Source organism: Blennius ocellaris (assembly GCF_963422515.1).
Source record: "Blennius ocellaris genome assembly, chromosome: 5".
NCBI lineage: Eukaryota > Metazoa > Chordata > Actinopteri > Blenniiformes > Blenniidae > Blennius > Blennius ocellaris.
Window position 1 is genome coordinate 16,460,823 of NC_137654.1, and position 13,994 is coordinate 16,474,816.

Consider the following 13,994-nt stretch of genomic DNA (forward strand, 5'->3'; position numbering starts at 1 on the left):
TCAAATCAGTCTGGACTATTTTCTGAGTTAAGCTGCTATAATTTGAGCCTGCCTGGAGATGGTCTTTGATGCACTGAGATGCTCTCCTATTATCCCTTAACATATATTTCTATTGCGACTGCATGTTATTATTTCAGTGTGGTTCTGCTGGACCTTTATTTTTCCTGCTATAAAAGACAGAACACAGAGAAGTAAAAACATCTCATTTCCATGAAATCTTAATTTGTGATCGTTATGATCTTCCTTAGACTTCAAAGAAACGGCTTCAGGCTCTTCCACAAGTGCTTTATTAGATATGATCATAGTTTTATTGATATGAAGAGCTTGGAGACGAGTCCATATTTGGGCTTATTATGTTCTGTTTACTTGTTATTTGGAGACCGGCTCCACATGTGAAAATAAATATGCGTTAAATCCTTAAGAATTAAGTGAAATCTAATTTGTTGTCATACTTTGAGCCAAGATATTCATCTCAGGCCACTAATGTTGTATTTGATATTCAGCTAATCAAGTAAACATGGCAGTAATTTTTATTATAAATCCCCATAGTATACATTCTTCATTATTAATTATTGAAGCATGGTGATTGTGTTGTACATTTCCATTTTAGACATATATAAACAATACAGTAATGTGAATGAATGAATGAATGAATGAATGAATTTGTATTTATATAGCACTTGATTATCTAGTACTCAGACACTTACAATTGTTGACATCTGTATTTTAGATATTTATGTCTTAAGTAGTTATAACCATGGTGATATTAATTGATGTCTAATTAATTATTGAGGTTTGTAACAAGTATTCATAATCTGTGTGTGAATTTAATAGATTCCTATTCATTATGTAGTGAAACATGTTAACGTTCTACTTCCCGGTATTGAGAAATGATATTAATATTGTTCATCTTTAATTTATACATACTTCTTGTTTAGGTATCTAATGTGCATACCCGTTTTGAGAACTAATATTTATTCATATCTGACACAGTGGGAGTCCAGCGAGGCGAACCTACTTTGTCTTGGCAAGAATACTTTCGTTACCCAGCAATAACATCAAATAGCCAGGAGGATCTCATTAGAAATGCAAACACTACAGCTGTAGCTGCTACCCAGAAATAATACATCAATGCAGCAGGTACTCCAACGCCAATAACCTTCTTTGATGGGAAGCAAAGGCCAAGAAACCTAGAAAACATGCCATGTGTGTTTGTGCTAAAGGTCACAGTAATAAAGCAAATTTAAGGTGGCATCAACATCAAAAGAGGCCAACATAACTGAAGAAAGGAGCATTTAGTGTCAAAAAAGTGGGGGGGAAACCTGCTAACTAAACATGTAAATGAAAGAACGCAGCTAATTATCTGAGATATTCAACATAATTATATGTTGCCTCATTGCTAATGCATGCTCCTCCAACAGCAATCTCAGTTATGAGCTGTCAAGGGTCTGCTGCTGCCGCATGTCCAGAGCCCCGGCAGCTTGATAGGAAGTGATATGACGAAAGCAATAACCATAGAGACAGCTCTGCTTGCTTGCTTTGCTCGCCCGAAGACTGGCCAGTAACATCTCTAAAGTGTATTTGTGTTAGTGGGACTAATTAGACTCAGAACAGCAGGCACGGCCTGTCCTGTGCACACACCACAAGAGCCAAATCACTTCCAATAAAAATCAAACTTCGCGCACAACTTCTATTCTCCCCGGCTGTATGAGGACGTCTTCGGAATCAATAACAAATTCAATCAGTCTTCAGCTTTTAGGCAACACATGGTTATTTATGGCGAGGAAAAGGTCATGCAGATGCAATTACGGGCTGTTTTACTGCCTGCCTCGACAGTGCCATCATGTGTCCGGCTAAATGCAGACCGAGAAGCAAACAAAAAAAAAAGAAACATTTCGTGAAATAAAGAAATCATATGCAGCTGCATTGAAAACAAACAAGAACCACTTGATGCCAGTAAAGAAAGGGGGGTAAAATACATTCACAGAGCATCATTCTAATCCCAATTAAATAATAAATTTAGACATTTGTGTCACCTTAAAAACCCTTAATGTTAACATTTAGCTTTAAAAGCCTCCTCTCGGGAAGCTTTTTCTTTATGCATTTCCAGTTAGTTGCAATTAGATTTTTTTTTTAGTTTTTAGTTGTTTTTTTTAAATGAGAGTCCCAAGATGCTGCTTTCCTGTTTGGCTCAGTCACATGAATCACCCTGTCACTCTCTGGGGTTTGCTAAAAGACCACCAAAGCATCAACTCTCAACGTTTTCCATCAGCGCTGCCACAGTACTCTGCACTAATTAGTGTCAAAACGGAGAGCAGATGCTGTGGCACCCACCTGTTGAAGCTCACTGTGTGTGGTTGTTTACAGTGAAACCACAGTTGCATCACTTGCAGCATCAATCAACGTTTCACTGACTTAAAAAAAAAATGCATGTAAAATGTTTCAGATATCCAACAGAAAAGCGGCACTTAACGGGATTAAAATGCATCTGGAATAGCCACTGCCACATTATCTTACCTTTCATTGGTGTCAGCTGGGTATGCAGCGCAGATCTCTCTCTCTCTCAGTCAGAAGTCCACTTATCATGTAAGATATCCTCCTCCTCTCCGACCTCCCTCACCTCCCCTTTTATTGTTCCCTCTCTGTGGCGTTGAGGCAATAGAAGTGCTGCCACGGGTGGCAGGGACTATTCGTGCGACGGCCGTGTCGTTAGTTGGAAGCGCAGTGCAAAGGCAGAGGGAAGCAGCTGCTGCAGTGGTTCAATAAGACAAAGCAACATGTGGTTGCAACAAGAAAAAACAAACAGTTTCATTTGTTCTCCTCCTGCTGCTCCTTCTCCTTGTCCTCTTCCTCCCCCTCCCTCAGTTGAATGCTGGAGTTTGAGAGAAAGAGAAAGGGGGACTGAGACAACACCCCCCCCCCCCCCCCCCCCCCTTCCCATCCCCATTCAACGCATCAGCACCACCCACTCACTCCAACCCCCCCACCCCTCGATGAAAGCATGAACCATCCAGGTATCCGATTTATTAGCAGGAGATCAGCGTGCATGACATGTAGTGTAACACCAAGAGCTGCAGAGTGGGAGAGGGAGCAACACACGTCACCCCCATATCACCTATAATCTCCTCCTGTCTCCGGAGTGATTAGAAAAGCCCCTGATGTTTCAAATCCAAACGTGGGTGTTTAGCCGTCTCTGTGTTTTTGTGATCACACAGTTTGATCCATCTGTTTTGTGTGCGAGGTTACCATGACAATTAATGTATGTTTATAAATTCATTGCGCTGTGGTTGTGAACATGTAGATGCTTGACTGTGTGAGAGACCGTGGGGTGGGGGTGGGGGGGGGGGGGGGGGGTTACGCGGGTTGGCTCATGCTCAACATCCGCCTCCAAATTGAATTAACCTGTAGCCAATAACACCCCCCCACCCCCACCCCTCGCCTTGAATCTTCCTTCTCTTCTCGCAGTCTGTTTCTCAACCTCTCATACTTGCTCCCTCACTTTCATTTTCTCTCACAATGTCCAAAGAATAACAACATTATAATATTTCTTTTTGCCTGTCAACCTACGGTGTATAATAATCTGAGGATCTGTCATTTTGAGATTTCAATTAAAAAAAGAAATTAACCTGTTTTGTTAAGCAGAAGTGAAGTGTTTTTATTCATTTGTTAAGAATCTGTTGTTTTGACAAAGTTTGTAGACAATTCTTGAAAGGTAAGATAAAGTTTATTAAATCCACTATGAAACAAGAAAAATCCGTCACATCCTCCTGGATACTGATTGTATAAAAAAAGGAAAGGCTCCTTTTATTTTATTTTACTTTAGATTTTAATGTAATTGTATCTAGAACATTTTGGTTTTGTCATGATTGTTTGTGTTATTATGGTTTAGTGTGCTATGGAGGTGCACGACAGAAATAAAGCAAATCAATCAGTCAACCTACCCCTAATGTGATTGAACACATTACTGCCTGGCTAATAAAATGGTGAATAAGACATAAGAGAAAGTGGAATCCCATTTTCACAGGGTGAAATGTTTGGCATTACAGCTGTTAGTCTGTGTGTGAACAAATAAAGACCCTTAACTCTACTTGTCTGTCTGTTTATGCTTTCATGACTTCCACAGTAGCCTACTTTGGGGAAAAAATTAAAAATTTAAAATCCAGGCCAAACATGTAAACAACAGGATCATTATATTGTGTTTCAAATGTCCAGAAGCGAAATTTTACCAACTATTTAATGGGCAAATTTTTTTTAATATTGCCTTGCCTTTCATTTTATTGTCAACTTACACTAACTTGTCCTATGTATGCAAATTGCTACTTTTTTAACAGAGAATTTGTTGCTGCTCAGATGAAGAAACACAGGAAGGGACTTATTCCATAATATTATTTATGTGGAACTGCAAGACAAAAACGAACTTGAAAGTATTTAGAAAAGTCCACCGGAAGTTGATTTATGTTGAAATGTATCTTTCTTTCTGTAAAGTATGACAAACTATTTGTGAGGAGCAGCAACAGCAATTAGAATCAAGCATGTTTAAACTGATTATATCTTTGTATTTCCTTACTTAAAATTGTTATATTAAACAAAACACAAGCAGAAATGGTAGAAAGGAAGTAGGTAGGTAGTTTCATGTGTTTCGTGAGTATAAAGTATGCTTATCTGAGTTTTTTTTTAGCTCCTTCTTTACAATGACGGTTTTACAATCATTGAAAGGAAAGGAAAACATGTGACTATGATCCCACGTGCTCTTTTTGGATTACTGTGTTGCCTTGAAGCAACCCCGCCGCTAATTGAGAAACATAAATGTCACACATTAAGTTTACCTGTTTTCTTCCTTATTAATACATGCAAGTGTGTTACATAAACCAGGTATGTAAAGTTTTATGTGGAAATGGTTATACTATATGTTATTAACATTAACAAAGTGAAAATGTGAACTTCATCTGTTTGATTGGATGATTGTGTTGGATCAGTTGATAAATATCCATATTTCTGATGCTTTGAACGCAACACGACCAGGAGAGAAAGACGCACGCACGCACAGATATGGCTAAAAAATTATTTATAAACTCAGAATTTGTTTGTGAGATGTGCTCCTAATTCATACACAGAAATGGGGTGTCTGCTATTAAAAATGTGATTAAGAAGTATACAGGCATTTTTATGGTGCAGTACTCATGTTTTTAAAAGTTAAAAGTAGATAATCCTTATTTTACATTTAGGCCATACTATCGCAGCTCTAGTTAAAATTAAAAAAAAGCCTTTTCAATAGACTAATTGTGTGCAAAAAGACCATTTCCTGTTGTTCAACAAGTAAAAAAGACCTAAGCTTATCTTATTTGAGATAGTATGAATCTTTATTTCTTCAGCGATTACCAGGTATTTACAGCCTATACTGTGCATACATATTTTTGAGTTGGTTGTTCAATATTGCAAGCTACGAGTAACTAAAGAAAGAGTGCATTTATATCCTATTGTATCTCTGTCATTTTCATGGAATATCTGAGTTGCTGAGGAACTTCTAAGGCCTCATCAACATCTTTGTGTCTTTCTCAAAGACCTTGCTTGTTTTGTGCTATATTTTTGTGCCACAACTTTACAAAATGTATGTTTCTGTCTTCAGTCTATTGCTCAGACAGACCTTCTGCCTCACTGGGTTTTTCAAATCGTTGTTTTTATGCCCTGGATTCCCCTGCTCCTCATATGGTGCATCATCCTTTCTGCCCTCCATAGCATTTCAGATTTAAAGCCTTTAAACAACAAGGTCCAGCTCCTATAGCTGCAGTAGGTACGTCTCAAAAAGCTGCCTGCCATGGCTTCTTCTCCTGTCACACTAGCTTCAACCTCCCTGAATCTTTAATACTTGTCTGGCAATAGGTGTTATAAATATCCTTCTAGACCTTTGTTGCATCAGACTTTACCCGTTATATATTCACCTGTGTGTGTGTGTGTGTGTGTGTGTGTGTGTGTGTGTGTGTGTGTGTGTGTGTGTGTGTGTGTGTGTGTGTGTGTGTGTGTGTGTGTGCGTGTGCGTGTGCGTGTGCGTGTGCGTGTACATTTCCACTGGCAGCCCTCTGAATCTGATTAAACAGTCACAGTTTTGCACAGGTGAAACTGCTGCTTTTTCTCTGGCATCGCTCAACCATGTACATCCTGCCAGAAAAGAAATGAATACACAGACTCAACTAATGCGGCTTGTATTTATGTTCTTTCTCTTCAAGCTCCACATCAGTCTTCTCTACATTTAAATGTTCAGACGTATTATGCTGCAGACGGATCTGTCTTGTCTGTGGATCACAGTTATTGATGAGGAGCGGGTGTCGATTGTGGTCAACTTTAAACTCCTGGTGGACGTGGAAGGGAATATCGACTATTCGTTCATTTGTCCGATAATGACAATTTAAAAAAGAAAACCCTGCCAAAAATAAAATCCAGGCAATGTTGACTGCAAAGATCAGTGTTGCATCGCAGGGGCTGCTGCAGAAGAGGATTAATGTTACCCAAAACAGTCTTTATAACACATTTTAAGATATTAGCTTAGTCCTTTTGAGATTCATTGGATATCCAAGAAAAAATATGTATACCCAAGGATTATAACTCATTTCTACAAGTAAATCATTGATGGTTGCCCATTGGAGTCTTCAAGTTAAAGCAGGAAGGAAGCAGACAGATAGTTAACCTGCAAAACAAATCCCTTATGTTCTCTGGTGATCCCCTGCGTTGTCATCATTGTGAGAGATGCACAACAGCGATCTGTTCACGATGCCGCACTGTTCCAACGTCACGTCCATGTCGGTGAAGGTCCTGCGTGGTACCTCCATGGTCTCGATGAAAGCCCCTCTGTAGCTGACCCCATACCTGACCTCAGCGCTGGCTCTCACCGTCCGCAGGCTGTTGGTGGGCTCAAAGTGCTGCTCAAACCTCCGACCACACGGCGTTCTCACAGCGAGAAGCAGGCTGCCCTTTGTCCGAGCAGTTTTGGTTTCCGCTGGTGCTGTGTCAGGCCTCCTCTCTTCATCGGCGCTGGAACGCTTCAGATTTGCTAAGTGTTTGTCCAGGCTCACTTCTGATTGCCTCCTCTCGATGGACGGGAGGACCTTGTACTGATTTAAAGACAGTGGCGGGGCGGCAGGAGGATGTTGAAGCATGTGGAAAACCTCGTCTTGTCTCACCGGCTGACACTGAGAGCGGGCGTTTCTGTCCAGCATGTGGCCACCACTTCTGCTACCATCCTGAGGAGACTCCGGTGGGCTCTGCATGCTTGAGCACGAGGAGCTGTTAACAGCTGGTCTGCTGCGTCCTTTAGAGGACTTGGGTCTTGTTAAATACATTTGATTGTACCTTATCTTCAAAGCAGACTCCCGCTACTTCCTTGGTTTTGCACACATGATGAGAGAGAGAAAAAAAGGAACAAACATTAGCCTTACTGCATATCTGAAGCTGTGAACAGCTTTAAAAGTTGTCACTCAACTTGAGCACAGACAGAGTGTGACTTCAGGAAACCACAGGGGATGATGGATACTGCCTGCTACTGCCAACATGCCTTTTTCCACGAACACTTCGAGAAGAAAGACTGACAGGCGGAGGTAAAACTAATCTTTGTCAGAATAAGAAAGTAATTTCAGGCCAGAATATTATCAGACTTGGAAACAGGCTTGCATTTAAGAATCACTAACTTTACATTGTACAAACAGTAAATAGGGAGGAGGGTTTGTGGCCAGAGTGTTGGGGTTCAAATCTCTCTCCATGACCCAGCCCAGTGCTCACAGTAGGCGTACTTCTTGTTACCTATTCAAAAGAATGGATATTGAGAAATAATTTCCTAAAGATTATTAAAGTAATTTAGAAATGATAAAAGTTCTCAAAAATACTCAATTTAAAACACAAAGTACTCTTTTGAAAGACTACTCAAAAGTATTTTCTACTTTTTACTGCATCCATTGTAAACAATGCAAAAGACTATTCGAGTTTATAGTGAACGAGGTGAGTTTAACTGTAAGGAGAGTTTTTAATGCACTTTGATTCAAGTTGATCATTTTAGTCTGAGGTGAAGTCGCTTTAATCACTGCGAGGGCGAGATAGCCTGTGTTCCTCCATGCGGTTAAAACATAAGCACCAAGAGAGATACGTGGAATAAAAGGAGATTTATCACCTCAGTGTTGTCTCACAAATCGCATCCTGCGTAATTATGTATGGTGTTGACACTAAACTACAAGTATAAGAACATTAAAATACCGTTTCTTCCCAGTTTCCCCGCGGCAGCAGGAAGTCTTTTCTCCTGAGCGTCAGCGCCGTGGCCATGACACTCCGGTTACCATGACAACCAGTGGCCGCACGCAAAGAGACGGTTGATTTTTGCTGCGTTCAAGTGCAGATAAAAAAAAGAAGTAAATTTTTTCCACCATTTATTACGACTTATTGTCACATGAAATCACCTTAACTCGCTTTGGACTTAATAGACTGCTCGAAATTTCTCAAAGCTCATTCAGCTCTCTCCTTACTATTTTCAGATCAATTTTCACATGAATTAAAAGTAATTCTCATTGAACTAATGTCATGAAATAAATAAATGAAAAAAAAAAATCAATGAATATAAAATACTCCAAGTATACAATATCATTATTCACTGAGCATACAAGGATATTCTAAATATGCACTACATAACTATTTGGTATATCCTTTTTATTTGAATAGTTAATATTGTTAATGTTATAGAACAAGTGAACATTTAAACATTTAAGTCCAGTGTCTCATAAAATGTATCAAAATTGAATAAAATACAAATGGCTATATTTATTTAATGTTTGCTGAAAAGTAACTTGTCATTTTAGTAAAGCAAAGAAAATATAATTTATTAGGCTTAATCATTTTTTATCTGTCTCTGTATTTGATAAAGGACCTTTTATATAATGAGATTAGAGGGGCCTATGCAATTAAAAAAAATATGAATATAAATTCTTGAGCATAACTTATCTCAGACAGGTAGATGAACATCTTTACTTGCATACCCCCACCATCTACACAGTTTATGCATAAATGTACCCATATCCTGATTTTTCTGTGCAGATTAAATATTCTTGCTGATTTTGCTTTTTAAAGCATATTGTTGCATTTTCCTTACAAATTATCCACATGGGTATTTGCTCTGTGATGAATGGGTGATATATAATTACCAAATCTCAGGGAAAACTTCTCACTGCCTGGAAGACGCATGATAATAGCACCAGTGTGTTATATTAGTCTCTGTTGGGCTGCATCCTTTCACAGGGTTTACCACAGTGAGTCATTGCAACTTGCAGAGTAGAGGTTTTTTCTCGGCTGGCCATTCCTGTTAAAACCAGTATTCAAATCCAGGCACCCAACGCTTAATATCAAGCCTCCAGGTCTTATATCAAATGACCTTAAATGACCAACACAATATAGCAAAACCCCAGAGGAAATACGTTTTATTGAGTGATAGTCATTTACGTATGTGTGACTGAAGAGTAGTGTGTATATATCATATACAGTTCCTTCATCTAAAAGTACACCATTACAACCCCAAAATTTAAATTAATGCCCATAAACATGTACATCACATATAAACATCATCAAGTCTTAAATCGTACAGCAAATGCAAAACTGCATGGAGATTGTTTCCGGTATAGTCCTCAGTGACAATCATCTAACAGGTTGTTAAAAAGAATTTCAGTATAACAAAGTCAGTAAGCAGTGGCAATCAATACTAGAAAGTATTGATTCTGTCTTTTTGAATAAACTCAAAAATTCATTAACATATTTATGGAAAGTAAACTTGCTTTCTGAAGTAATAGAAAACTGCGCAAAAAATGTGATAATTAAAATGACTAATATTTTGTTTTGTCTCACAACCTCAATTACTTCGAAATGTTCTGTAATACAACTGAGAAGATGTGGGATTTTTGTAATTCAGAACCAAACATTACGATGTTCTGCAAATGCAATTAAATTATTACTTCAATATCTAAAAATAAAGAAGCTCCACTTCAACCATATAACTTCTTTGTTTGTTAAATCACTTTTTTTTCCAGAGAGGAAAGTCATGTAGGCTCCACCGTAATTGCATTCATTTACTTAACATAAAATTCAACAATTAATATGGGAATGTTTAATTTAAAAGATCTTGCAAAGTGAAATATCTCACACAAATGCAAAACATGCAGCTTCGTATTATAAAACGGTACAGAGTAGGTTCTGATGAAAGTGGATGAAATCAGTGACGCACAACCTTCAAATACCGCTAAGGAGCAGCTGGGTCGATAGCTCTTCAGTAGGGAACAGTTGCAGACATTTATTTATGCATGAGGCAGCAGGAAATCAAACTTCTTACTTTTTAAGGTAAGTCAAGTAGATTATGTTGAGCGTAAAGTTCCTCTGTAACCCGGTACACCTCGGAGATGAGAGGCACGGCCTCCCCCAGCATGGCCACGACTTGCTCCTGGGGCCCCACGTTCATCACTTCGAAAAAAGCGGGGCGCCCGGGGAGCACGCAGAACGCCATACCCGCGGCCTTTCGGACCACCCAAGGGTGGTGCTGGGCGAGGGACTCGTTGTAGGCTTCGGCACACATGACGGACGTCTTGCCGTCCTCGGTGCTGGTGCGGAGGCGGTCCAAGAAGAGCTCCAGCCACCTCAGTGCACGGTGGAGCCTCAGCAGGGTGCGGCAGCCCGAGTCCGGGTGCGTTGCCCTCTTGGTCAGATCCACCAGTTCATTGTCCAACTCATATTTGACCATCGACTGCACGGTGGAATACTGCGAGCCGTTGTCGCCGTTCAAGAGGGCCACCAGGATATGAATCTTGTTGACAGCATCCTTGGAAATGAATCCGAACACACTTCCCAAGCTGTTCAGAAACCTATGGAAGGAACAAACACACATATTTGGTCGGCAGTTACATTACAGAGTGCCGGGTTCAGTATGGTCCTGCTGTGCATGCCTGCAAATTATTAGCGGTTCAGTTAACATGAGCAATTCAAAGAAACTAACTATGGAAAAGTGGTGGCGTACTGGCTGCAGTAAGTCATCAATTTCACCTGCATTTAGATTCTCACAGCAGAAACAGACGTGTGAATGAAATCTTCAATCTTACTCATCGCACTCGCCTTAAAAAGGTGTAAATTTTTTTGTGTAGACTTTTCCATTGTTTCACCTGTATTAAGCCGCACATTTTAGTGAACATTTTAACAACAACTCTCGCTTAGCCTGCCAGCTGCTGAGATTCCTAACTAACAGGATGCAGCCACTGACACTGAACAGCTTCTTTTTTGAATTTTTTTTCTTCTGTTTCCCCTGAAGGCCGTGTCCTCTCTGCTCTTTTATTCAATCTACATACACACCTGTGCCAGAGTCATTTCAAGGGTGGTTTGTAGACTTATTTCAGTGAGAAGTCATCTTCTTTCTCCTGGCACCACAGGTTGTAGAGGTCAAATGTATGAACCTTGGTAGATTAGTCAATAACAAACTGTCCTCTCTGTAACAGGTTGATGCTGGGTGTAAAGAAGAAAAACCCAACCGGAGTGTGTTTTGGGTTTTTTTTGTCGTAAACTGTGGATTTTAAATGTCAACTTGACTTTAATAAGAATGTTTTATTTAATCTCGCCTGACATTTATTTGTTGGCATGGGTCTTTCCCACTTAAAAGCAGAAACAAATTGAAGAGTGTGGTTAAAAAGTGCTGCACAAAATACCCTCAACAACTCGACTGACCTTTACAGGACCAGAAACCCGGAAAAGGGTCAGGTAATCCGAGCTGACTGCAGCCATGCTTGGTCTTCGGAGTTCAATTTAATACCGTCAGGTCGTCAATTCTGTCTACCGATTCAACAAATGTTGGTCTGCTTGACATTTGTAAATAGCATCGTACATGTGTATACCATAAGAACTGACATGATCAGAAAATCCAACATATTTTAGAATCTGGAAAACATGTTAACGCGCAATATCAAGAATATGAGTAATGGCCTTATGTGCATTAGGTGGCAGTAGTGAGTTTCTGGTGTGAAAGCAGGGTTTCTTATACAGTGACCGTTCAAGGCAAGTCAAGGTGCTTTGCAAGAACAATGAAAGTGAACTGATATGATGGCAAATAAAAAAAGAAATTAAACAATAAGGACAACTCCAGACGTTTCCTTTGTTTTAGTGCAGAGAAGTGTTGAAGTTGAAGGGAAATCAGTGCAATTTCACCATCACGCTGCTTTTACTGAAGACCTATGGAGAAAAGGTGAAATGACCTGCTTAACTCAATGCGTCATTTGGCAAATCTGAAGAAAGATGTGATCCTTTCTGCGAATGCTGATACTTTGATACTTTGACTCAGCTCTGTGTTGTATTACATCTACTATTACTACTAAAACAGTGTCATATTTAATTAATATTAAATAAAAATTAAGCACATCAAAATTTAAGAAAAAAAAGTTTGTAATTTTACATTTTATGAGAATATCTGATGGACTGATTTAAAACAGTGGGCCACATGTGGGACACCCTGGACATGATACTGGATTGACAAGCCTGGAAGCAGCTGGAGTCGGTATACTGCAGCACCCTTGGCTCCCATCAACACAGTGGGTTGAGCTGACGACGGAGCTCGCCCTGAGTGCCGAGCACTTAGTTCACCATCTGTCCAGCTGCCCTTTGTGCTGCATGGATCTATAGAAAGTCCCTCCAGAAGAACAGCTTTCATTTCAGTACATACAAGCTTCAACTACCTGCACCTAATCACTCCGACATGTTTTGGTCCGGGCCATCACACACCTGAAAGGGTACTTGGTTTCATAGCAAAGCAAATGAGAAAAGAGGAGCCGTTACGTCTTGTGTCTTTTAGCTACTAACTTGTAATGCAGGAACAAACATGAAGGACACGGCAACATAAACGAGAGAGTTTAACCGGAGTCAATATGTCACATGGTTAAATCTCAAAAGATGTTCAGAATCTCAGCAAACATAGTAAAAATGATCACGTCTGTAGATATTAAGGTGATTTAAGTTTTGGTAGCCTCCATCTTCATATCTGTGAAGTTGATAAATTCACAACAGTTCAGACTTTTGTACTTAATAAGGGCTTGATCAAATACTAACAACGTAATGTAAGTGAAAACAGGTAAATCCAGCTCCACCAAGAGAGCATCATCAGTGCCACGTCAAACCAACTACAGCAGGGTGTCAAACATGTGACCTGTAGACCGAAACAGGTCTGCAGGATGACCTTGTACAATTTAAAAATTAGCAAGAAGAAAACAGAGGGGATTTTTGTTTTAAATGAAGGAAATTGTAATCAGTGAGATAAATAGATAAAGCCCTAATAATCACAGTGAACCTCACAACTAAACAGACACTTGCAGTAAAAGTACAAGAAATGTACTTGACATTAGATTTACAACCCTGCCATTTAAAGAAGCACCACTATCAGAGACATGTTGTGTGTGAGTGTGTGTGTGTTTTTAAGACCCTGATAACAATACTGATCTGTTTTTCCAAGGATATATATCTAATCCAGCTTTTGTTGACATATGTACCAGTCACTGTGAAAAACAAACCCATGGGAAAATATTATATTAAAATTCCCTTACTTTACAAGCCCTCGCCAGCCAGCGACGTAGTGTTCAAGATAGATTTCTTTCTCTTGAGACAGACACAACCTGTAAGTGTCGAGCACCTCCTGTAAGCAGAACTTCTGCTCCTCTGAAGCCACGGATCCAGCCATGGTTTATTCTATAATGAAGACCTGCCGACCAAAGAACACAGGCAACAAATGAATGACAAAATATATTTTTCAGCCAAAACCAAACTGGAGAACTCAGCACAATTATGCTCGGAGGCAAAGAAGTGAATAGGGGACTCCTTACCTGGGAGGAAAGTTAAAAAGTGGGGAAAAAATGAAGCATTTCTGTTCTTCGATCCCTTGACGTGACTGACAGTTGCTTCCTGTTAGGATAATCCGCCTCTTACTGCGCAGACTCGTGCCGGACGCCCCG

At 39.7% G+C, this 13,994-nt stretch overlaps 2 protein-coding genes across 2 annotated transcripts; both read right to left on the reverse strand.

The window, feature by feature from the left end:
* Positions 1-6,698: 6,698 nt before the first annotated feature.
* On the reverse strand, positions 6,699-7,334 carry ubxn10 (UBX domain protein 10; the record flags this gene model as incomplete). Its single annotated transcript, XM_080496879.1, has 1 exon — positions 6,699-7,334. One exon carries the CDS (start codon positions 7,332-7,334, stop codon positions 6,699-6,701), a length of 636 nt encoding a protein of 211 aa, XP_080353005.1.
* A 2,186-nt stretch (positions 7,335-9,520) lies between these two features.
* Positions 9,521-13,951, reverse strand: cptp (ceramide-1-phosphate transfer protein). The gene is made up of 3 exons (XM_080497526.1): positions 13,866-13,951; positions 13,590-13,744; positions 9,521-10,877 (listed from the first exon to the last, which is right to left on the reverse strand). The coding sequence occupies exons 2-3, from the start codon at positions 13,721-13,723 to the stop codon at positions 10,355-10,357; spliced, it is 657 nt and encodes a 218-aa protein (XP_080353652.1). The 5' UTR covers positions 13,724-13,744; positions 13,866-13,951; the 3' UTR covers positions 9,521-10,354.
* Between the last annotated feature and the right edge of the window lie 43 nt (positions 13,952-13,994).